Source organism: Cavia porcellus, unplaced genomic scaffold (genome assembly GCF_034190915.1).
Source record: "Cavia porcellus strain 051 isolate PalLab524CR breed Dunkin Hartley unplaced genomic scaffold, mCavPor4.1 scaffold_30, whole genome shotgun sequence".
NCBI lineage: Eukaryota > Metazoa > Chordata > Mammalia > Rodentia > Caviidae > Cavia > Cavia porcellus.
In genome coordinates, this window is record NW_026947513.1 from 46,286,267 (window position 1) to 46,310,378 (window position 24,112).

General features: G+C 40.0%; 1 protein-coding gene across 10 annotated transcripts in view; it reads left to right on the plus strand.

Annotated features, from left to right (window-relative positions):
• Slc4a4 (solute carrier family 4 member 4) overlaps positions 1–24,112 on the plus strand; it is a 329,139-nt gene that overhangs the window by 138,660 nt on the left and 166,367 nt on the right. For 9 of the 10 annotated variants that reach the window (XM_063240311.1, XM_063240312.1, XM_063240308.1 and 6 more), the window contains 3 exons: positions 559–694; positions 10,268–10,428; positions 17,018–17,197. In XM_063240311.1, coding sequence (XP_063096381.1) covers positions 559–694; positions 10,268–10,428; positions 17,018–17,197 — 477 coding nt within the window. Of the gene's footprint in view, positions 1–292; positions 695–10,267; positions 10,429–17,017; positions 17,198–24,112 lie in introns of those variants that run through there. The other variant, XM_063240316.1, reaches the window with a different exon arrangement.

Sequence of the window (24,112 nt, forward strand, 5' to 3'; positions counted from 1 at the left end):
GGGTACTGCCATTATGTCAAGAAGAGATCCGTCTTGTTAAACATTCCTGCATCAGTTCTGTGGTTCTTGAGATTCTGGCACTGAGAACCTTCAGGACATAGGCTCAGACACTGGACAGAGGGTAGGTGGGAGGCGGGACTCAGGATTGGGGTGCCCTGCTGCCCTTCGCCTGTACTATACACAGACAAGTGATTGGTTCATGCTGATTGCTGTCTTATATTGTAGGCAGGTCATTTGTAAAGAGGGAGGGGCATAGTGTGAGTAGACCTTGGTCCATCCAAGGGCTCAAGGTTCTCAGTCACACACCGTACAGATCTGGGTGTTGTTCTTGTGGAAGGAGCAGGAGAACTGAGCCAGAGTTTGGACTAGGAGAGCAGAGACAGACTTCCATGTCCTTTTGGCTTTAGGCTGGGGATAAGGGAGACTCAGCAAGAAAGATGTCCTCTGAAAATGTGGATGGGAAGCCAAATAATCTTGGGGAGAGAGGAGGAGCCAGGAGCTACACGTTCCTCAGGATTGTCCAGCCCGTGTTTAACCACAGTATTTTCACTTCTGCAGTCTCTCCTGCGGCAGAACGCATCCGCTTCATCTTGGGAGAGGAAGATGACAGCCCCGCGCCCCCTCAGCTCTTCACGGAGCTGGATGAGCTTCTGGCCGTGGATGGGCAGGAGATGGAGTGGAAGGAGACAGCAAGGTGAGGCCCGGCAGGGTGTGTGCAGTGCTGACCCGGCCCAGCAGAAGGGAGGCGGACGAGCCTGGCCTGCAGCTCCCCAGCCGCAGCCCTCCTGTGAGCATGGCAAGGGTGGTGTGGGCAGGGCTGAGAGACGAGCCAGTCTGCCTGCTTTCCATTATCGTGGGCACAGCCGTCTCTTACGGTACTCCTGCACCGTGGTTTCACTGGTGTGGTGAAATTTTTGTAAGAAATGAGTGTAAATCTCAGTTTATATGCTATTTAGTAATAAAATACTTTATAGAGATAATAAACTCAAGCACCCAAAGATGGCAGCCAAGAGATGTCTTTCACATATCTACAATGCCAGTGTTACTTGTCCTGATGCACTGGTGTTGTGAAGTAGTGCTGATTGTAAGACGTAGTTGGTATAATTTCAAGTAAAAACTTGTTGCTTTCTAAGGATCCAGCTGAGAGCAAGTAGAAGGTTCACCTGATTCTGGAGTTTAGAGTCTTCAGTTTACGTTTATACTGTGTCTTCACTTAGTTACATGACATTCAGTTTCTTAGAACTTTAGTTTTATTAGGAGTAAAGAGTGGATACTAATGTCTCCCTTATACATTACATATGTATGCTATTTAAAATACATAATATAGAAATGTCATATACATGAATAGTATATCATGAATGTTTACATACATATATGTACAGATATATATATATATATACATATATATATATAATTGCAAATTACTGAGCACTACACAAGCCTCTTAAGTTTTTATGAATTACATGATACTAGAGCTTTTTCTTATGTATTTTCAATACATATTTAGTCTAAATCCCTTTCCATGACACATATAAAATATATAATAGAGGACTGATATAATTATTAGTATTTCATTGTCATTAATGCATAGAAATACCAATGGACTTTTCTAAGCAAAGTAATTTAAATATGTGCCTTTTATGGCTTATACTTTAATTTGAGTTAGTTCAATTCAAATGGGGCTTTTCGAGGGAGTGGTAGTATGGCAGGCTCTGTTTTAGGCACTGAGATTCAGCAGTTAATGAATAAAGGATCCTTAGTCTCTGTATTTTACTGAAAAGTTTCAGATGAGTTCAGGATAATATTTTACCAACTGAGGAATACCAGTGATTATCCCTGCTTTGAGTTTATGAAAAATAAATGAAAAAAATAAGTGAATTTCTTCAATAAGTGGATTTTTTTCTGCTGTAGTAAAAGATGGAAAGGGATCTATGCCTGCTCTTCTATTCAAGATAGGTCATGTTTGCATTAGAAAGTTGTTATTTTTATTACTGATAATCAGTAAGAGAAGATAAACCAAAAAGACTCTATTAGCCAGTTCTTTTTTTCTAAATGAGTATTTTTTTAAGAGCTAAAGGAAGAACTTTAGTTTCTTACTTTATAATCAAGCCTCATCAAGTTGATTATATTTGTTGTGGGTTAGAACATTGGATTTATAATGGTTTATAGATAGATAGCTTCTAATTTCCACAATTTTGAGTATTGCCAAATGTCTTCAGCTGTTTGATAGTTTTAATACTAGAGAAATTTTGTAAATTAGCACATTTGATGATGATGGAAAAGCTCTTACTCCTCAAGAATTTCTAGGGAGACTGGCCCGGCAGACACTCTTCCTTTAAAAGTTTAATGGAATCTGTGGAAAATTTCTTATCTTTTGCAATGGTCTGAAAAGAAAAAAGCATTATATTTTATTTCTGACCTTTATAGGCAAGAGACCTAATTTTAATGAACGTTATTTGCCATTTGTTGGGTAATTCTCTTTCTAATAGACACCTACACACTCTTTTGCTTGCTAACTAATAAACACTTTTCATCCTCTACTTAGAAAGCTCTTGGCAGTGGATTTCTGTTTCATCTCTAATACTCTGTCTGGAAGCTCTTTATTCTTTGCTTTTCTAATATCTTCCTATGATGTGGTAATTGTTCTTTATTCCCTTCTGGAAGAGTTAGTCCCTTCTGTAGTCTGTTACGTGGTCTTTTGTGCACTTTTAGTCCGTGGGCATCCTCCAGAGGAAGGAAGCCTTCCCAAACATCTTCCTGGGGTCTGTGCTTCATTCTTTTCCGTCTTCCTAGTGGCAGATATGAGGCAAGACCTGTGCTGTGCCTAATCATTTAAGTGTCGGGTGGCAGTGGTGTGGCCTTGGTTTTGTGGCTCCCTGGTTGTTTAAATGTGACCACATTGTGTAGTCTTCTGAAACCCGAGTTTCCTGTTCTGTTAAGTGGTTTGCATCCAACACTGTGCGTATTTTACTGCTCTAACAGTGTATTCCTGAATGTGTCCTGGCATTGTCACTGTGATGCTAAGAGCTGCTTGGATTCTTATTCTTATCTGAGATTCTGTGAGTAGTTAGAGTATATGGCAGGGGTGGTTTCTCGCTCTCTGCTTCAGTCCCAGGGAGGCTGAACTTTGTTTTCCCGGACTCCTGGTCTCATACAGGTGATGTGATCAGTAGTTCATTATGTAAGTAACCCAGTGTTAGTGAGATGGGCATAAAATGTCTATTTAAGATCCTTAAAGATTATGATGCTCATGAATTCTTTGCCATCCTTAAACAACTGTTTTTAGGGAGTGAAAACACATGTGCCATTTGGTGATGTGCTCAGCCCCAAGAGACTGCACTGCTGGCATGGGAGGGCTGGGAAGGGTACTGTGTGCCAGGAGGGTGCTGTCCAGAAAGAAAAGAAAAGAAAAAGACTATTCCCAGTAGTCTGCACTTTTGTATAGGACTTGCTGCAATTACTGTTTACTAATTGTGTTTATGATATTACTGTTGTCATCATTTCTCTAATTCACATAAAGTCAAGGACCCTGCTTGTTTTTCACTGTGGGATTCCCAGTGCTGTGCAGGGCCTGGCTCCTCAGAGGTTCTCAGTAAGCGTTTACTGAATGTGTGATTGCTGAAGAACTGATTGCCTTCAAAATAACTGTTTCATATATAATAGTTCCTTAAAAATATTAACTAGCCAAAGGTGAAGTTCTGGTATAATTCAGGTCTTTCTGACTGAGAGGTAGCTGTGAAATGCTAGACCCCAAGTGCCTGGCACATCAAACTATTTCATCCATGTGCTAATGATACCTGCGTTTATGTCTCTAACCTAAACTTCTTTCCTTATTTAAATATGTAGAGGGGTACTGAATTAAATACTTAGAAGGGATGTTAGGAGTCTCAAAATTAATGTGTCTAGATCTGCTCTTCCTGCAGATTTCCCTGTCTCAGTAAACAATTGTGGCCATTTCGTGTGGCTGCCAGAACATGTCTTCCTTGACTCCTATTTTTTGCTGCACGTGCTCTCTGAGCAACTAGAAAACTCTCTTGAACCCTTGCGCACCCTCAGGTGTTCAGATGTCTCAGCATGCTTCAGATTCAGTACTGCCACAGCTACCACCGTCTCTCCTCTGAGGTCGTTTCTTTGGTCTGCCTTCGACAGCCCTTCTTGGAGAATGGGCTGATGTCTTTGACTTTCTCTGCTGCTCAGCTGTCTTGGGTGCCCCTTGGGTGCCTTGTCGGGGCCCTTGTGCTTGTGTCCCTCTGTGTGGCTCCTTTCCTGGCTTCTTTCGGGTCTTTACTCAGGTATTCCCTTCTCAGTGGCTGTCCTGAGACTGAGACCTTCCCCCACACTTGCTGCTCCTAGTCCACGTCCTTTTTGTCCTTGGGTCTTGTCACCGCTTTGCATATTGTATGTTGTGTTATTATTTCCTTTTAATAGACTGAAAGCTCTACGAGACCAGGAGTGTTCATTGCAGATTGTTCACCACTCAGCTCCTCGTGTGCAGAGCTGCTTGGCATGAAGTTAATGCTCAGGAAATAGGGATTGAATATTTGAGCAGAGAAGGAAAACATAGATTCTAAGTCTTTACCTCCATATAATTTCTGGGGAGAAGACTGGTGATTATGCTTCCATAAGTGTTCATATTTTCAGTAATCATGTGACATAATCTGCTTCAGAATATTTGTGCAGTCATTTCTGACTTCCATTTTGAGGTCTAGTTTCCAGGCATGACGAGGTTTTCCCCTCCATCCATTAAAAACTTTAAATCTTCCAAAGGTAATAGTTAGTGCTTAGAAGGAATTCATTTTGTATATGAAGATGTAGCATGAATCTATTTCTGACTAATTTATAAATTATAGAATTATTTGCATTTTGAAAAAGCCCAGTTACTAAACATCTTTTAGGTGGTGGTATGCTAGGGATTGAACCCAGGAACTTGTGCTGCGAGGCAGGTATCCTACCCCAGAGATACATCCCCAACTGGCTGATGATTTTATTCCACAAATACGTGACCTTCTCCTGCTCGACACAGTTTCTAGTGTGTCTTCCCCATGGTGACAGCCTCGTTTACCCTTTAAAGTCCTATCTTTCTCAGTCAGCCAATGATATGATTTGACCAAGAATATTCTACACTTAGCTTTAGCACTGGGTGGTTTCTGTATTGCTTTAGCGGGTTTAGGTTGGCTCTTTTACCTTAAAAGATAAAGTTTTTTCAGTAACAGGGGAGACATCCACGTTAAGTCTTGGGAAGCACAGGCATCATGTACACTGTGAATGAAAGAGGTCTTTGCTAAGTTTACTATACTCCTTTTTATATTCTTTTACCATTCTTCTCTTTCTTGTAAGTTAGAACTCTGAATGTCACTGGCTCTTCCAAAATACAGCACAAGGTGAAGACTGCACAGGGAGACTTATCAGGCCCGAGAAATATATCTGACCACTAGGACAGTACGGACAGTAGCTCATTTTAATGGCACCGTACGTCCCACTGTGCAGTTACTAGAGAAGTTAAGACCATGCTAATTAAGATGGAGCCCTGTGGCACTGCTGAGGAAGCCTGAGCTTCTCCTTACGCGTTGACATCAGCTAGTAGCTCACGAGGTAGACAAGAGGGGCTGTGGATCTAACTCAGCAGTGTAAGTGCCTACCTGGCAAGTATGAGGTTATAAGTTTGATCCTTGGTACAAAAAAAAGAAAAAGAATCATTTATGGTCCAGCTTTGTTGGTGGCCCAACATCAGGAAGAAGGGACCTTGTTTCTTTCCCCATGCTCTTTATTTCTTTAAGTAAGGAATATTGCTGAAATATGATTATGAGCTTTAGGTTTTTATGTAGTGATTTTTTAGTTAAAATTTCTGTCAAACTGAATATAAGTTAAAGATCACTCATTCAGTGCAGTTCAAACTGGCTGCCGAACCTGGGTGCACTGGAACGCTGTCACAGATTCCAAAAGCACAGGCCAAAGAAGGAAAAGGGTACTGGTGCCTCATGTCCAGAGGGACAGCACAAGTGGACGCTGCTTGTGTTTCTGTTGAGACCAATGACCTGATTCACCTCTGGAGAACCTAATTTAAGGTTCTCCAAAACAGCAGCACGTCCACTGACACCGTGACTCCCCAGTCGAACTGACTCTCTGTCTTCTCTACTGGATTATTTTGGGAAACTCCATTTCAGGACACGTTTTTTTTCCTATAAGGAAAAGTCTCAAGGAATTTAATTATCTATGTAATTATATGAAGTTATATCTAGTAATTATATGCAGTTACTTTCACAGTTGTTCTAGGAATTTAAGAATTCTTAAAAACATCATTTATCCCAGATACATACTAGCATTTGCTTTTTTAATGTGTGACGAGGCACTTATTAATTGCGAGAAATGTGTTCATTTCAGTAGTTTTACATAGTTGGATTATATTCTAGTGCAAAGGTCACGTCTATTTTCCGTCGTAAAACTGGAAGACTTTTAAGTCAAATTTTGTCTTTTCTTAATTATATTTAATCATAGGATTGGAAAGTTGCAAAATTCAGTGATTCCCAGTGGACCTTCTATTTCTTCAACAACCAGTGAAATGCTTCTTGGTTGGCAGGCTTTCAAAGTGTGTTAAACTGCAGTGTACTTTATCATTATTCTTCTAAGACCTTGGAATAAATAAACTTCACCTAATAAATTCCTCCTCCAAGGGTGCCACAGTTTTGTAATTGCAAGTATTTAAAAGCCAACTTTTGAAATTTATTTTCCTGTAATATGTAAAGTATCAAAAGGGAAAGAGGGAAAATTGGAAATGTATTGCAAATATGTGCTTATTCATAGGTATTGTGAAGGGTAGATACTAAAACTGAGATAAATGTGTTTTTTTAAAAATAAAAATAACTGTGTCTATTTTTTAAAAATAAACATAATTACATGGCTCTGAAACACCTTTCCAGACTCATTAGCCTTTGGATAGGCTGAACTTTGGTACCTTTGCCTTAGCCTTGTTTTTAATGGGCTTTGATTTGAACTGAGTAATAGTTAGTTTTCTTTTTCAAGTTTGTCCTTGATATGTGAGGAGGGTAGACGTTGCATGCACATTTTCTGGAATTGCATTATTAGCAAATAATCTATTTAAATGATGAACCATTGCTTTATGTCTAAGTGCTTATGCTGGGAGTGTAATCATTCTTTGAACAATTAGAGCATTACATTGTGAAGAAATTTAATAGGCATTATCCTGAGGTTCTCACTGTGATGTCAGCTGGCCTGTCCTATGAGTGAAGTCAAAGTGAAATAGATCCTGAACTGAACTACGGGTAATACTCATTCCTTAGAAGGTGGCTTCTCAGTAAGTGACTAGCTTTGAGACTTAACTCCTTCTCCTCCTTCTTCTACTTTGAAAACTTTATGACATTTACATTGCTTGGATAGTTGGATTGTCTGAGCTTATTTGGGTGTAATATCAGATTATCAGAAATTGGTAAATTTTTGTTGTAAGGAACAGAAATTTGCTTCTCGCAGTTCTGGAGGCAGGAAGCCCAACATCAAGTCAACAGAGAGCCCTCAGGTATCTCCTGAGGGCTCATTTTCTCAGAGATAGTGCCTTCTGGTGATGTGTTTCCAGGTGGAAATGGCAGTCTGTCTGTTGGGGCTTGGTTGGTAAGGGCATTAATGCCAGTCATGAGGGCTCCACCCTCATGGTTATGTCTCCTTGCAAAGCTCCTTCCTTGTGGTACATCATTTTAGGGAGATTAAGATTTCAACAGACACATTCAAGGATGCACATACTCAGACCATAGCCAAGATAGTGGCAGAAAATTGTACATATCGTGTACAAGTGATGCTTAATTTTCTAAGGAATTGGCTTAGTGGTACCTATTAATATGACTATTATTAGCTATAATTAGATGACTATTAATAGCAGCCAATAGAAATTTATTTAGGAAGATAATAGAGAAATGAAGGCTATATAAAATTTTACACTTTAAAGAATTTTTAGTTGATCCCTGTCATTCATCTTGGGCTTTTTTTTTTTTTTTTGTCTTTTGAGACAGGGTTTCCTCTATGCAGTGCAGGCTGGTCTTGAGCTTACTTTGTAGCCCAAGCTGGTCTTGAACTCGAAATGATCCTCCTGCTCAGCCTCCCAAGTGCTGGAATTACAGGCGTGAGCCACCACACCCAGCTTTTTGGGCTTAAATTCTGTGGCCAAAGAGTTTGTGTAATAAGAATACTCCTGGAAATATAAAACAAGGAATCGCTACCTCTTTATAGATGACATAATTCTGTGTAATCTCGACTGGGTTTTAAATGCTGTGGAATCTCCTGCTTCTGGAATCTGATGTTAAGGAATGTTATAACGTCATGTATAGTAGATGTAAACATGGTTCATGCAACAGTCTCCAAAAGATATGGGTAGGGATTCTGTGAGCAAGCAGGATAGTATGATCTACCTAAAGTTAGCCAATGGATATGCTCTGTAAGATGACTATTCTCAAAGTAGCCCATTCACCTTAGTTACTTTTTATTTTAGTTATTCATAGAATTCTCTTAAGGGTATGATGTAAGGTTGTCATTTTTTTCTCCCACCTCCATTTCTCTGATGCTAATTCCAACCGAAATAAAGAAACACTAATTTTTTTCTCTTTTTTTTTTTTGTACTGGGGATTGAACTCACAATCTCGTGCTTGCCAGGCAGGCACTTATGCTGCTGAGCTAAATCCCCAGCCCTAAGACACATTAATTTAATCATGTGCCTGAGTATACACATAAGAAGATGAGAGATCTTCCTTTGTCTTGTAGAATGTGCTTCAACCACATTCATAGAAGTAAAGTAGGTTCAGTTGTGAAGTTTTAGAACCTCCTTGGTGATGATGTTGACATTTTAACTTTTGAGATAAAAATGTAAAAATCTCAACTGCTTATCTTGTTTTGGGGAGACTCAGGGAAGAAAGGGAGGTTCTGACAATTGGTCAAGTTTGGGAGGGCGGACTATTAATGTGGAGGGGTGCCAGCTGGGAGAGGCCTCGGAGGCAGCGGGGGACACAGGGTCCTGGGTTGACAGAATGCTCGCGGATCAGGAGGGCTGACTACATTCTCATTTTCTTGCATACTGGCTGGTCTCTTGATCCATTTCCATGCCTGGTTCTCCTAATGTGCTTTCTCCCCCTCCTCAGGCCTGGCTCAGAGTTGTATAAATAATACCTTACACAGAGCTTTCTCTGATCTCTGCCCTTTGTTCTGAGCTTTGGTGAGTTACGTGAGCATTTAGCTTTTTATGGGCAAATATTTTCAATCATTAAACCTTGAGTTAAAAATGTAGAGAGAACACATTTTAACCACCTCTTCATCTCTTCCAATATCTTTCAGAAGGTTTGGAGTGAGCAAAATGAAGCTCTTGTTTGGGTGGTGATACATGGTGCACGATGAAACTTTCCCTAGTCCTTTACAGTGGGAGAGTCTGTGTGTAATATAATATGTCGGATATAAGGTTGTACGTGTCTTTCATTTCATCAGGCTTTTTCTATATATTTCTGGGTTACCAAAATGTCTACAAGTCATAGGAAACAGAAGCTATGGAAGAGGGTTGTCTGTTCCATTGCTCAAGTTAATACAAAATCTGTTGTTATCAGACCAGATCTGTTGCTCGCTGAGTTGGTAATATTTTTAAACATGTATGGAGCTAGACTTGAAGAATATAATTTTTATTATAATGTCAATGAGAAGATCCCATGTGTTAGACAAGAAGTATATTTTAAACACAGATGCATTAAAACATGGTTACCTCTTCTAAACATCAGAAGGAAATTTTACATTGATTTTACCACTGCATGCGTCATCATTTACAAGTGAAATGAGTATTGTTTTATCACTGATATCTCACCTTATCTAAATCCACCTTGTAAAGTCATCACGGAATTCTCTCAGTGATGGCTATTTTTATACATTGTAAGCTCCGTCCCCTGAGAGAAGTTTGATTTGAACATTTTTTTGCTACCTTACATTAAAAACTTAGTTCAGTAACTGTTCTTAGGCATTACATGACTACTTATGGGCACATATAAAAGCAAAGATGCTTTGTCTCTTCCTGTTCGCTATTTCTCTCTCACTTGGGTAGAAGTGGTCTAGTGGCTCTGTTTGGGTGCATTCCCGAAGATAATATAATTATTGATACAATGTTCTTCTGAGATTCTGTGAAAGGAGGTATTTCAGAGTTCTATAAGCACGAAGATGAAAGAATGGACATTGGTATTTCTAGAGGAGGTCGGGACACTTGTAATTGCCATTTGCTGATTTTATCTTCCAGGTGGATTAAGTTTGAAGAGAAAGTGGAGCAAGGTGGGGAGAGGTGGAGCAAGCCACATGTGGCCACGCTGTCTCTGCACAGCTTATTTGAGCTGAGGACGTGTATGGAGAAGGGATCGATCATGCTTGACCATGAGGCCTCCTCTCTCCCTCAGCTGGTGGGTAAGTACATTGTTTTGGGTTCCTGTTGCATTTTTGGCTTTATGAATCCGTGAGTCTCTATCACTGCAGATGTCTACCATTATGAACACATTTAAATACTTTATAACATTTATTCTTCTATTTTTGTTTGTAAAACTGGTATGGTTTATTGCAGAAAATTTGGAAAATTCAGACCACTATTAAAATATAAAGTATCAATGCTTATCTCTGCTCATAATTGTTAGTAATATTTTGGAATATTCCCTCCCCAGTTTATTTCCCAATATTTTATGCCTTCCAGTTTTAGCGTTGCAGTGAAGGTCATATTTATAGACACAGATTTGTATTCATTTCCTTGATTTATTAGTAGAAGATCAATATTTTGCATAGGCTCTCCCTTGTCCAGCTTGGTTACATTAAACAGAAGTTTGGAAGTTAGATTTCTAGCACTGCTTCACAGTTCAGGCCTCTCAGGCACCTAATTTGGTTTCACATTTGTAGAGTTTATAGCCACTGTAAGAGGAGACATAGCCTAGTTCCTGGGTGGGGCCTGGCTGTAGGAGGATGTTAGGTTTTTAAGCTCTGTGTTGAGAAAGGTTGTATTGGGCCAGGGAAGGAGAGGATCTTAGGGGTTAGTGACTGAGTCAGGACACATTTGTGCTGAGACTAGTTTGTGCACACTTTGTTTGCCTGAAGTTCTGCCATGTAGACATTAATTTCACCAGAGAGACCGGATTTGTTGTCTATACAAATATATATAATTGGAGGGGATCATGTTTTGATTTTATGAGATACAGAGAAGTATCACAGAAAGAAAGCTGGATGTAGTTTGTGGCTTTAATGACAGTTTCCATGTGGTAGCATGGACGAGCACAAGCAACACTAGTTATTTAACTCTTTGGAGGCTGTTATCCTTATCTGTAAAAGTAACACTAAGGGAGACCGTTCAGAATCCTTGAGAGACTGAAACAAGATCATCGGTTGTAGTGGTTATCCAGCTCTTCTAATGTTGGACAGCGAGAGGGCTGGAGGAGCCTGATGGAGTCAGGGAGAGAGATGCTCCGAGACCTTGAGAGCGGCAGAGAAGATTCCAGAGGGCGTGGTGGGCAGAGTTGGAGACAACTGGACAGCTTCTTTGCTGTTCTTGGAGCCAGTCAACAAGGGCACTGGAAGTTAAAGTTGCATTAAATCGTTGGGCTTTTTGTAAAACTGTCTTTATGATCTTCATCATGAGCAAGAGGCACTTTAAGGCACATCTGGTCTTCAGTAACTAACTGATCCTTTACATGTGGACCCGGAACTTCTTTAGCCAATGGACACAGAGAAAAGTTCTGGTATTTGTGAAATTTAAGAAAGGTTAATCAAGGATTTGATGTTTGTGCTTTTAATTTTCCATTACTTTTATCACTAGTTGTGAACTTTTTCTCTAACCTCTATGCATTTGCTTTAAAATTGTCACTGCATGTTAAAATTAGACAGCACTCGGTCACTTTGAAGTATCATCACTCACTAATATGTTGCTCCTCAGGCCTTGGGGCAAGCGGCCTGACAGCCAGCGCTGTCATTGCAGAGCTGATAATACAGAAAAGCAGCCCAGAGGCAAACCACATCATGAGCAAAGCAAAAGGAGAGGAAAAGGCCAGTTTTGCAGGCATGGGGATAAGAGTGTGATTGAAAGAGTGTAACTGGCTAGCAGGAAATACAATCCTCCAAAAGAATCAAAACCTTACCAAGGCTGAAATATGAAGAACGAAAACACCTGACTTCATTTTAAATGGTGGAGGATGACGCTGTAATTTGAAGGGTTACCGTCATTATTTAGTTATTAAGAAAATCCTTTTCTAGCAGAGGATGAATTGGAGTTGCTTTGTCTTGCACCATGCTGATAATTCTGAGTTGAGAATTACATGCAACAAAGTCTTAAGATACATCTCCCCCAATACCCCAATTTTATTTCAACAAATGAGAAGAAAAATAAATAATAACACACGTGAGTATATCCAACAGTAGTATAGTTTCCATCCTTCTTGTAGTACCTGTACCCTGATACCACTTCTCCTGGGCCCACTCTGAGAGGCCTGCAGTCAGGCTCCGGGACGGCACCCAGGGTGTGGAGCCTTGCGAGCCCGAGCAGGGCAAGGCTCCTGTGCCAGCAGGTTTCGCCTTCACACTTTCCTAAAAATTCAGCCTCATTTATGAAGAAACCACTTTTGCATGCTAACAGAATAATTTATTCAATTAATAATTTAATAATTTAAAGTGTTGTAAAAGATAAAACATAATTTTCATGGATTATTTTAATACATCTTTTATTAACAGCATCATTGCAATTCTGCTTTTAGAGAATGTTGTTCATGCATGAAGCCAGTACATGGGAATTTCCTTCCTATCCTCAGCTAAAACATTATAAGCTATTTCAGATATTTTATGATGATGATAAATGGATTTGGAAGCATACCTCTGTCTTTTAAGCTCATTTTTATATGTAAAGGTATTCCTGTGCTGTGCATGTCAACAGATGTGTGAGTCTTGTTGTGTCTTGCTTTCTATAACTTTTATATTTTCAAAATGGCATTCTCTTTATTGCTTTCTCCCTTCATCACTAGGATATGTTTGTTTTTAAATAATCCAAAAAATATAACTCACAAAAATAAAAATAGTACTCTTGCAGAACTACCCCTTCAATATTTTTTTCTATACAACTCTGTTTACATATATATAAATTTCCCCCCAAAGTGGGATAATACTATGTTTCTGTGTCAGTATTTTCTGTGCTATTAAACATAAACATAATCTATTACTGGGCATTTAAGTTGACTCCAACTTTTTATTCTAAAGAAAAGAAAGTGAACATCTTTGATACATATTTGGGAAATTGGTTATTTCCTTATTATAGATTTCTAGTGGCAAAATATTCCAAAGGTTTGATCACACAGAAGGATTTTCATGTATATTTGCCAGCAGACCTTCAAGTGTACTACTAGCCCACCATCAGTTGTGCTGGTCTATCTCCCCGTGGCTGAGACACTATGCATACCCAACAGATAGACCTAAGGGAGGAGATTTGTCATTTGGCTCACAGTTTCAAAGGATTCAGTCTGTGGTCCACTTGGTACAAGGCCAAAACATGGTAATGGGCGCGGTGGAACAAAACTATTGACTCCATGGTACCCGGGGAGCAGAGCAGGGAAACAGTGCCTGAAGTCAGGACTCGGCAGCCCATGCAGACACATCCCAGAGTGGTCTTTGCACCCTGTTCAGTTTTTGAGCCAATCAGTTAACTTTCTGTCTTAACTGAAATTGGCTATTGTACATACCTTTCACAACATAAGGGGTTGGTTATCTTTAATTTTTACTGCTTTGATAGATTAAAAGTGATCTTATAATTCATGATATTTGCATAAATTGTTTAAACTTTCCCTATCATTCTCAAAGTTGAGCATTTATGTATATTTTTCCCTTTATGTATCTTTGAGTAATGCTTATCTTAATTTTTGCCAGTTTTCTGTTGCATGGCCATCTTCCTCTTGATTTGCAAAAACTCTTCATGTTATCAGTCCTTTGTCTATAGAACTTACTTTTCTTTTTTATTATTTTGAACGTAATAAAATATACCAGAGCAAGACAGAATAAAGCCAGTAGAGACAATGCAGTGAAACTGGTACAGAGCTTCACAGCAGGTTACTGGGATAACAGTAATAGGTTCCATAGTGTATCTTGTTATCTTCACAAAAGTTGTCCTTTCAATCAGGTATAGCAAAATCAAACCAAATACAGAACATCATGAAACCTATCAAAACAGAGTACTGAATAGAGCAATACAATTAATCAAAATAAAGCAAAACTGTGATAACAATATTTGCCTTCAAAGAGATGGTAGAAGGAAATCCTCCATATTTGCTATATTGCATACGGTCATCCTCCCAAGAGATGCTCAGACCTCTGGCTCCCATTTGTTGAGGCTGGGGTGAGGAGATGTTTGGTTCTCAGTTCACACACTGGTAGGCTCACAGCTGCCTTCCAGGAAGGCGAGCCGGTTCCTTGTTCCAACGTGGTACAGATCTCAGGAGACACTGGTTGGCTGGTGCTCTCTCTGGGTCGCCCAATGCTCGCTTGTGCCACAGCTGCTTACCAGGGAGGCGAGCGAGTCCCTTTTCTTCTCTGGTACTCTTTAGGCTCATAAAATAATAAAAAATATATTTTCAAAAGGCAGGGCTGAAAGAATTGAGACTAGAGGTCAGTTGACCCCCTGAATCTTTGTCTTCATCTCCATGATACAGACAATGATAATTTCTGCCTCTTGGAGTTGTGTGGGGTTTAATGAGAGGGCTAGAGCTTGCTTTTAGATAAAGAAATTTGCTGTGTGATATGAGGAAAGTGCCTCACAGGAGTCAGAAAACTTGCTTTGATTCAGGAGTTTTGCCCCTGACTAGTCTGTGTTCATGGGCAACATGCCTCTAGAGACTCTGCTCTCATCTGTATAATGGAGGTTGAACCTGATGTTCCTTGAGGTTTCTTTCAGCTCTGCTATGATCTAGAGGTGGCATGTTTTCTCCCAGTTGGTAGAATCTGTGGGATTTTGAGCTGAAGGCTTAATTTCAGTGTAGCTATAAAATGTTACTGCCCCCACTTCATTTTAAAGGTTTTTTAGATATACTTAAAGAGGTCCTTGTAATGTGGCCATTTTTATGGAAGCTTAATGAAGGGCATAAGCTACACAGATGTTTCAACCTGTTCTAACTGGTGATTTGCCGGCATTAGTGATAGGAGACTGGCTGCACATATATGCAGATTGCTTTGCCATTTTAAGGGAGTGCAAGAATAGAGGGAGGACTTGCTAGGAAGGACAAATAAAAAACGTTTTAACCCACAACCCTGAAATTAGAGTAGGAGTTTGGTAACATTTGTAGCAGATATGCTGGGGCTGTTTGTTTGTTTTTATGATTCTTGTGTAAAATGTCATGCCCAGGAAGTTTCTCCTGTGACTGCATTCATCTGAGAGTGGCCATTAGCTCTGAATATTTTTACATGCATAAACTCCACTCAGCAAAACTCTCAGAACTGCTGTTGTTCTTACAGTTAAGCCTCTGTTCCACAGTAAAATAATCACATACCCACAGGACATACCTCTTCGCTTCCCCTTTAAGTCCTAGTCCATATGGAAAGTCTATTTTACACTGGGCCAGAGTTCTGTGATATTTAAAGCAGCCACAGTCATCATATGCGCAAATCCTGGATGTAGCCTCTGTTGCTTTCCAAATATCTAGTTGTATGTGTAAGTTGCCAGTTTCTAGCTGTAGGTCGTAAAACAGTTCTATGAATACTTCCTGTGACCAGTAGATAAGCACAAACAGAGCACCTTAAATACTTTCAAAGAAGCAGGAATCCTTGGGATTTGTTGTGATGTTACTATTACCCATGAATTTTCTTGTCAGGCTTTTGCAAGAAAGAATAGCTTTTGTTCTGTTTTGTAATTTTGTGTTTTCCTCTGAGAAATTTGCTCAAGAGAAAAGCAGAGAGATATATGCTAGAGATGTATGCTAGGCAACAGGCAAGTAGGCAAGGACCCCACTGTTTTGATTTGACACAGGGGCAGGAGCTGTACTGGAATGCAGTGAAGTAGCTTTCTGCCCGAGCTCATCTACCGCAGGTTCTATGTTGTTTTGTCCCTGGACTCATTTTGGGTGGAGGGAAATGTTGGCCCATCCTCTCCGCGTTGCACCAGGCTGCATTTGCACTGTGCTTTGCTATACTGACTTGTAGCAGCCAAGGCTGTCTTTATGTTCTATGTTAGAAACTTGTTCAGGGAAGTGAATCATGGAGATATTTCAGTGAAATATACCCATCTCTTATTTGTTAAAAGTGAACTAAAAACAGCTAATAGAAACATTTTTTTGCTAAGCCTAAGATATGAAAACATCATAGAAAAATTTAGTCTTGTTATACTTCACAATGACTAGTGGAAAAAGACTTTAAATTGGGTTTAGCAGGGCTTTAGCTGGATCTAAATAGGAAAAATATGTCTACCTTCTTAGAGAAGACAAGAGCAGAATTTTGCAGTTTAATTTGTCTTTCATTGAGTTAATCATCATTCAAATAACCTGATATTGAAGTAGAGTGTTGCTTTGAAAATGTTACATCAAAAAGAATTTGGGAAAATAGATGTAAAAAATGAGTATAGTCACTATATTGTCTTACATATTCTCTGCAAGGCTTTCCCTGTCATTACTATTTCTAATGCATAATTGAATTCATGAGATTTTTAAAAATCTTTTTCTAAAACTGAAAAATATAATAATGGTATACCTCATAGAAGGTTTTTATCGTAATTAGGATTGAAAAAAATGTAGCAAGAAAACTCTACTTTTGCAAACTCTACTTCTGCAGGCATACAGTTAATGCTAGAATACTTAGCACTGTCATTAGTGACAGTGTCCCTGCACCTTGTATTTTATTCTTTGCATTACATGAGGTGTTGGAGATTTGCTTATTAATATATTGGTATTACATTAATAGTAGACATCCATAAAGCTAGAGTAAAAAAATTAATGTTGTGGATTTATGCCTGAGCTGAATTTTTGTTTTTTGTTTTGTTTTGCATTGGTATCAGAGATGATTGTTGACCATCAGATTGAGACTGGCTTATTAAAAGCTGACCTCAAGGACAAGGTGACCTATACTTTACTCCGGAAGCACCGGCACCAGACCAAGAAGTCCAACCTCCGGTCCCTGGCTGACATTGGGAAGACTGTCTCCAGTGCAAGTAGGATGTTCACCAACCCAGACAACGGTAATGCAGGGCCAGCCGGCCACCACGCTCTCTCTGCCTGTCTCGGTGCCACTTGTCTATTGTCATCCTTGGTTTACTCCTCTCCACACCTCTCCCTTTCTCTTTTTCATGTGCCACAGTCATGTCCTAGCGACTCTCTTGGGCGGTTCAGTCTCACTGGGAAGATTCAGTGTCACTGCGGACTGCCAGTGCAGCAGGGGTGTACTCACCCAGTCTGATCAGGATGATCTGGGGACTGATAGCTCCCATGAAACAACTGAACACTGCAGATGAAACAGAAAATTTGCAGATCATCCAGGATCTCAGGGAATATGCTTTTGATATGATGGTTTGCCAGAATTAGGATCTAAAGAGATATAATAATTACCTTGAAATTTCATATCACAAAGTATTTGCTTGACATATGATAGTGTCTTATAGTGTCTATAAATTATAATTACTTCAAAATAAGACTCAAGATTTTGTATCACAGATGCAATTTGCTCTTTTGACAATTGATAATGAGGGTTAGGTGAGAGAATAATCATTCAAAATGGAGTATTAATCCAATCATAGGACAATCGAGAAGGTGGTGTGTCTTGTTTACATTTTACTGCATTTGTCATAGTTTCCGGTGAAGTGTTTATCTTTTGTGTCATTCTCTTTGTTTCAAATAAGATCCATGGGAAGGGAGAGTTTGGTTTCCAGAGTGTGGGAAATGATGGTGCGGGCAGAGATGTGAGCCTTGGTATGGTTGAGTTGGGTCAGGATTCCCGCCCCAACCCTCTGTTTTAATAGTAAGAGAAATGAGCTCATGAGAATCCCAATATACTGCTCACCACTTGCGTTTAGAATAGTTTTGTGTGTGTTGTCATAGAATGGTGGCTTATCAAAACCCAACTCATCCACTCCCATTTCTAGAAATGAGTTTTTTTGGACTTAATAGTATTATAGACGTTTGGAAGAGAGTTTACTATGAGAAGTTTACTGTTATGTTTTTAAAGCAAAACTGGTTTTAAACAAATAATTTGAATAAAAAGTCCTTCCCAAAAACATCCACAAGACAGAATGTAATCCTACTGTAATCTAGTTTCTGTCTTGCCACAGTTTGGCGGTCCTGTTGTCAGTGGGATATGGTGCTGATAGGAAATGTTTTGGCATTGTGTGTCATGTCTTTTCTTAATTATTTTAAGGAACTCTTGTATTTGGAGTTATAGAAATTAATGTTGAAGTTTCTCTTTATATCTTATGTAATAATCCTCTTTTGTAAAATTAACTTACAAGAGCTGGAGAGTTCTTCTTTTTAAAATCATGGGTGAGTGGTGGTAGAAAGAATGTAGGAAGTATGTTGTTTTCAAATATTCTGTGTTTGCAAGTTTATACCACCTGGTCCTTTTAAAGTATGGTGCTCCTCGTTTTCATGGAGCTGCAGACCGAGTAGAAATTAGGGGCAGAGGAGTCCCAAGGCTGGTCTGCATGCTTTTGGAGAAAGTTTACCAATGTAGACTACAACAAAAGAGTTGCTATCGCCATTGTCCGATCTTTTATCTGGTCAGTTGACCAGTGTACCTCAGAGGAAGGCTGAAATTGGTTTCATCGTTCACCTCTCCACTTGTGCAATGTTACATATGCTGGGCAGAAATCAAATAGGAAGGTGGGTGGTTCTTTTCTGGCTCTTCAGTTGATCAACTTACTCCCTGAAGCATGAGGTGATTAGGTCTTTTTAAACATGTTATTGTTAGCCTTTGTGTTACCTAAGTCCTTCTAAAATAGCACAGAGAAGATTTGGCTTTGAGAGATCCTATGGCAGTGAATTTCATGTACCTTGAAGGTACATTATTATAGATTATCAGATAGCAAATTTTTGGCTTTCTAAAGTGCTTGTTCATAACTTGCAAGTTTACATTGTTCCTTTTCTGTACCTTGGCATTTAATATCCTTAAGAACTATGAAATGTTCTTAGAATAATTTTCTATAATAATGAATTATATAACTCTCACTACTATTTTAATGTCAGAATATTATGTTTTTTTTTTGTAGTTACAGCTAGATTCTAATACCCTCAGGTAAAACCTAGATAAATTCAAGTCACCTTTATCTTCTGTAATAGGCAAGAAAATAGACCCAGTGACATTGCCAACTTTAGTTACACCAGCAACAGCATGATGAATAGCAAGATTCGTGATAATATTAACAGCCTGGACCATTGGAACTATGCTTTCAGCTATAATTGCAGGAGCTTAGAAAATATCAACAAATGCATTCTGTGAGAGCCAACTGACTGTGTAATTTACAGTACAGTATTGCACATTTTATTATTTCTACAATGTGTGCTGTGTATCTTTTACAGTAGTTGAATTTACTACACATATGCACGCTTACATTCACACACACATGTATGTGCACATACATCTTCCATAGTTGATTTTCAAATGTTTACATTACTAACATGCAGCTGTCTGCACATATAGCTAAAATCTCACATTTTGTAGGGTGCTAGGATGGTTTTATGTTTTTAAGAAGAAACAAAAACTATTTTCATTTGTAGTAAAACAGGATAATCAGCTAGCTTCCATGACATTTGTAATTGTGAAGTTGTCACTTGTTTGAAATAACTGTCAGTTCTAATAGTTGTATCTGCCTGGACCAAATTTTAGGCAAGTCTTACAACTTCTCAGTGTATTGGTTGTGATGAGAAAAGACTTGACCTTGATCTTGGAGTATCATTGGTCATCCAGTTGGACTTAGACTATAAATTTCCTTTTTCTCCAGTCCAATTTGGTGACCTCAGTTTTTATTAGTGAAAAGTTATTTCTGTCTTCTAGTAAAAAATTTGGAAATATAATAATACAGATATCAAAACAGAGATAATGAAAATAAAATCATGGATGTGGTGGCACATGCCTACAATCCAAACACTCGGGAAGCTGAAGCCAGAGAATTGCAAGTTCAGATTCCCCATTGGGTGGCTTTGCCACTTAGCAGGATCCTGTGTCAGTGTCAAAATAAAAGAAAGCCTAGGGATCTAGCTCAGTCTGAAGGTACTGGACCAATCCCAAGTACCGCAAAAAAGAAAAGATCAAGAACAAAAGAACAGTAATTAGGGAAGATAAATCTTATGTGAGTAGAAGCGGTTGCTAGAATACTGCTTTCTAGCTTACTATCAGGCAGAAATTCATAGTATAGTTCTGATTTTCTTTGCCTTTTTCTTCTCTGTCTGTCTGTCTGTCTGTCTGTCTGTCTCTCTCTCTTTCTCTCTGCCTCCCTCCCTCTCCTTCTCTCTTTCTCTCTCCTCCTTCCTTTCTTCTCTCTCTCCCTCCCTCCTTTGTCTCTCTATCTTTTCCTTTCCCTCACTCTTCTCTCTCTGTCTGTCTGTCTCTCTGTCTGTCTGTCTCTCTGTCTCTCTCTGGTATAGGATTGAATCTAAGACCTTTGCACTGTGCTGCTTTCCTTGTCCGTTTTTTCTTTTGTATTTGAGATAACCCTAAATTGCCCCGGCTGGGCTTTAACATGGATTCTCCTGCCTCAATATCCCAGAGCTCTGGGATTACAGGTGTGTGTCACCGTACCCAGCTGCTCTGGGCCTTGGTGTAGGTGAGACCAGCAGGCTTTCCTCAGCAGTGTGTGGGGAGGAAGTGTGTTCTTGCAGCCCTCTTGCAGAGGAGTCTGCTCTGCACTGGTCCTGCTCTTGGCTGAATGGTGTCCTTGGGAGCCCCAGCCCTCCCTGGGCTTCCAGGATGCTGGGCAGCTGCCCTCTCTAGGAGCCTGAAGTTGGAGCAGATGGCAGTTCTAAGCTGGGCGGCTGGCTCCTAGGGCATGTGCTCCTTCCCGACCCTCGCCTGACGTCTGGTCAGTGCCTCATAGATTTGTAGGGATCCACAGCCTGCTCCTGACTGAACTTCTGGGTTTTATTTCCAACTTCCCGCTTTTATCCGTTGAATAAGGAATCTGTAATCCACTTATTGCCCCCACTTTCTCCTGAACCCGGGCTACTCTTTCCAGGCTGTCTACTGGCAGGAGGTTCCCTCCTAGTTCCCTCCCACGTGCTGCCTTGACAGGAGCGAAGAGCACCTTGAGGGTGTTAAAAGTATTGCTGTTTCCCACAGTAACCTAGACACAGTCGTTAGCATTGCTGACTAAGCAGTAAAAAGAAATGAGTTTCTCTTTGTTGTTGTTGTTTGTAGAAATGTAAGTGGGATCAGTCAGGCTTTTTGCTTTGGCTGTGACTTTCAGCTCGGTGGTTTCAAATGTCAGATCCAGTTGCCTTGGTGCCAGCAGGTGTTAGATCTGGCCAGGACCACGCCAGGAACGGCAATGCTGTCCATCTCTCTGCCAGTCCACAGCTTTGTCTGGGCTTTGGATTGCTGGTCACCAGTTGTCTCTGGCTTCCTTCCACTCACACTCTTGAACTCATGCATAGTCTCCAAGTTGACTGGTAGGCAGACATTTCCTTACTGTCCCCCTAAGCAGGCCATCATGCTTCTCTGGTACTAGGATGAAGCAGGTGAATCTTGTGTCCTTGGGCTGGTGGTACCAAGCACGTGAGTCGTCATCCCAGGGGCGTTTGTGCATAGTCAGCTCTTTTCCAAAACCAACAGCACGCATCCCTGTGTCATTGTGGTCTAGACTTTTCCATTCGCTGTGTAGCACAGACGACCCAGGTGATGATCAAGCTCTTCCTGACCTTAGAATAAATGAACCAGTCCAGGAAAGTTTCCTGACCTTAGAATAAATGAACCAGTCCATGGAAAGTTTCTAGCAAAGTACTTGAATGAAATTATTCCTTAATAGTAGTAACAATTGTAGCTAATGTATTTCTAATTCATCCATCAGGTACTATTCTTGTTTTCCGTTGTTTTCCCTAGGCAATGACTGATATTCCAGATCTATAATGTTCAAATATTTAAGTAAACAAGAACCATTTCACACTCAAGAATCATTCCTTCTTAGTGTTTGCTAGTGCATTCAGCTCTTTTTTGGCAGGATAAGGATTAAAAGATAGAGTATTTAGCTTTTGATGTTGAAAGCATGCTCCATAGACTTCTTTGTGAAGACAGAATACCGCCTTCTTCAGGGCTTCTGGTCCATTCCCACTGTGTGCTAGCTGCATGATTTTGCAAAATTTAAGTAATCTCTTGAGTCTTAGATTTTATATCATAAAGTAAGGGTAGTACTGTCTTTTCTGTGCATGTAACTAGGAGTGGATGTGATATATTTGTGAGGAGTGTTTAATAAGCATTACAGAGTATACCATTATCAGAAACAGCTGTTTTACAGGACAGAAATATTTTAAGAGACAAATTTGATAATTTTCAGATTTAAAGTTGGGGGCACAGTTTTAAATTGCCACTGTTATTTTGTGTTTTATTTTCTGTGTTTCTCAACACCCCCCCCCATAAATCTAATAAGAAAACATTCTTGGAGTCTTTTTTTTAAAAAAAAATAGTGTTATTTTCATTCACAACTTTATATGTGCCAAATAACACATAATGAACTATTCACTCATGGACTTTATAATATTTTAAAATTAAGAGTATAATGATTTATCAGTATTCTGAGCAATGGTATTTGTTACCCATCAAGAAATAATATCTGTGTAGCAGGATGTTGGCTGGAAGTGCTGGTTTGAAGTCTTATTAGGAAGTTGCCAGCCTGTTTACACAGCCAGGGGCTGTGGTGGAGGAACTGGAATGAACCTGTTGTCCCACAGCTAAGAAACTCCTGTCCTTTCCAGGAAGAGCCATGCACAGTTCCTAAGGGACACCGAGGGACCTGTGCTGTGGTCAGGGGCGGCTCTGGCAGGATGGGAGGTCCTCAGGGCTGCCTAGCTCAGGTTTGCACCCCTCAGCTTTGTCTGAGGACAGGAGGGGACTTGGGAGACTGGTTGGAGTCCTGGTCTCTGTGAAGAGCGGGTGGACAGAGGCACGGAGGACGGTGAGCCTGAGATGATGGTATGAGCTTCGAGGAATACCGACTGGCTTTCCCCATGGAAGAGATGAGTCATCTCATCATGATGGAGCCTTGTTCTACTCACACTGGGTTTCCATGCAAGGGCAAAGGAGAGAAGAGATCTTTACCAGTTTGCAGACCTTACTTTTTTTTTTTTTTAACAAAATGCATGTTTTGTGTTTAAAGTTGAATTTATTTTTTATGGAATATTAAAAAATTCTGTTTATTAATGGGCCACAGAATGATACTGTGATATATGGATGTCTGTCCCTCAGATACCTGCCCATGCTGCTTGGCTGAAATGTACTCGCTGAGCTGACCCAGCTTCAGGGGAGCGCCCTTCCACAGCCAGCGTGATTTCCCACGACCTGTGAACCCAGCTCTCTCTTGTTACATAGTCATGTGATGTTGAAGGTGTCATTCTGCACCTCCCAAATGTGGAAGACAGTTGACTGTCTCTTTTGGTTTTCCAAAGGGAGTTTTGTCTCACATTTTATAAGCGCAACACCGCTTTACTCTTAGGGGAAGTTTCTTGGCAATACACAGTAGGCATTGGATAGCTACTCAAACATAAAATTTTGCATTCTCAAGAGTTCTAAAATTTTAACATGTGTAAAATTTATTTTCTTTTTGACAGTATCATCAAAAAGGATTTTGCTAAAGGAGTTTCTTGGGTCTGATCATGTGATGAGTGCCAACAGACCCATTTGAACAGGTCTAGGACTCGAGCTCTCATTTGCCTAGGGGAAGCCAAGTCAGTCACCCCACCCTAGCTGTTTCCTCAATCACTCAGGTGTCAGAGCCACATCATTTCTCATGGCGTCACAGGGACATAAGCCAATTCCTACCTCATTTATGCTGAAGTGATTCAGCAAAGACCGTATGAGATAGCAGTAAAGCTAAGTGGTTTTGTACCTCAAGCATAGAGGAGGTACATTGCGAGCATTATCTGAAAAGGCACATATATTTATTATATTATATTGTGTT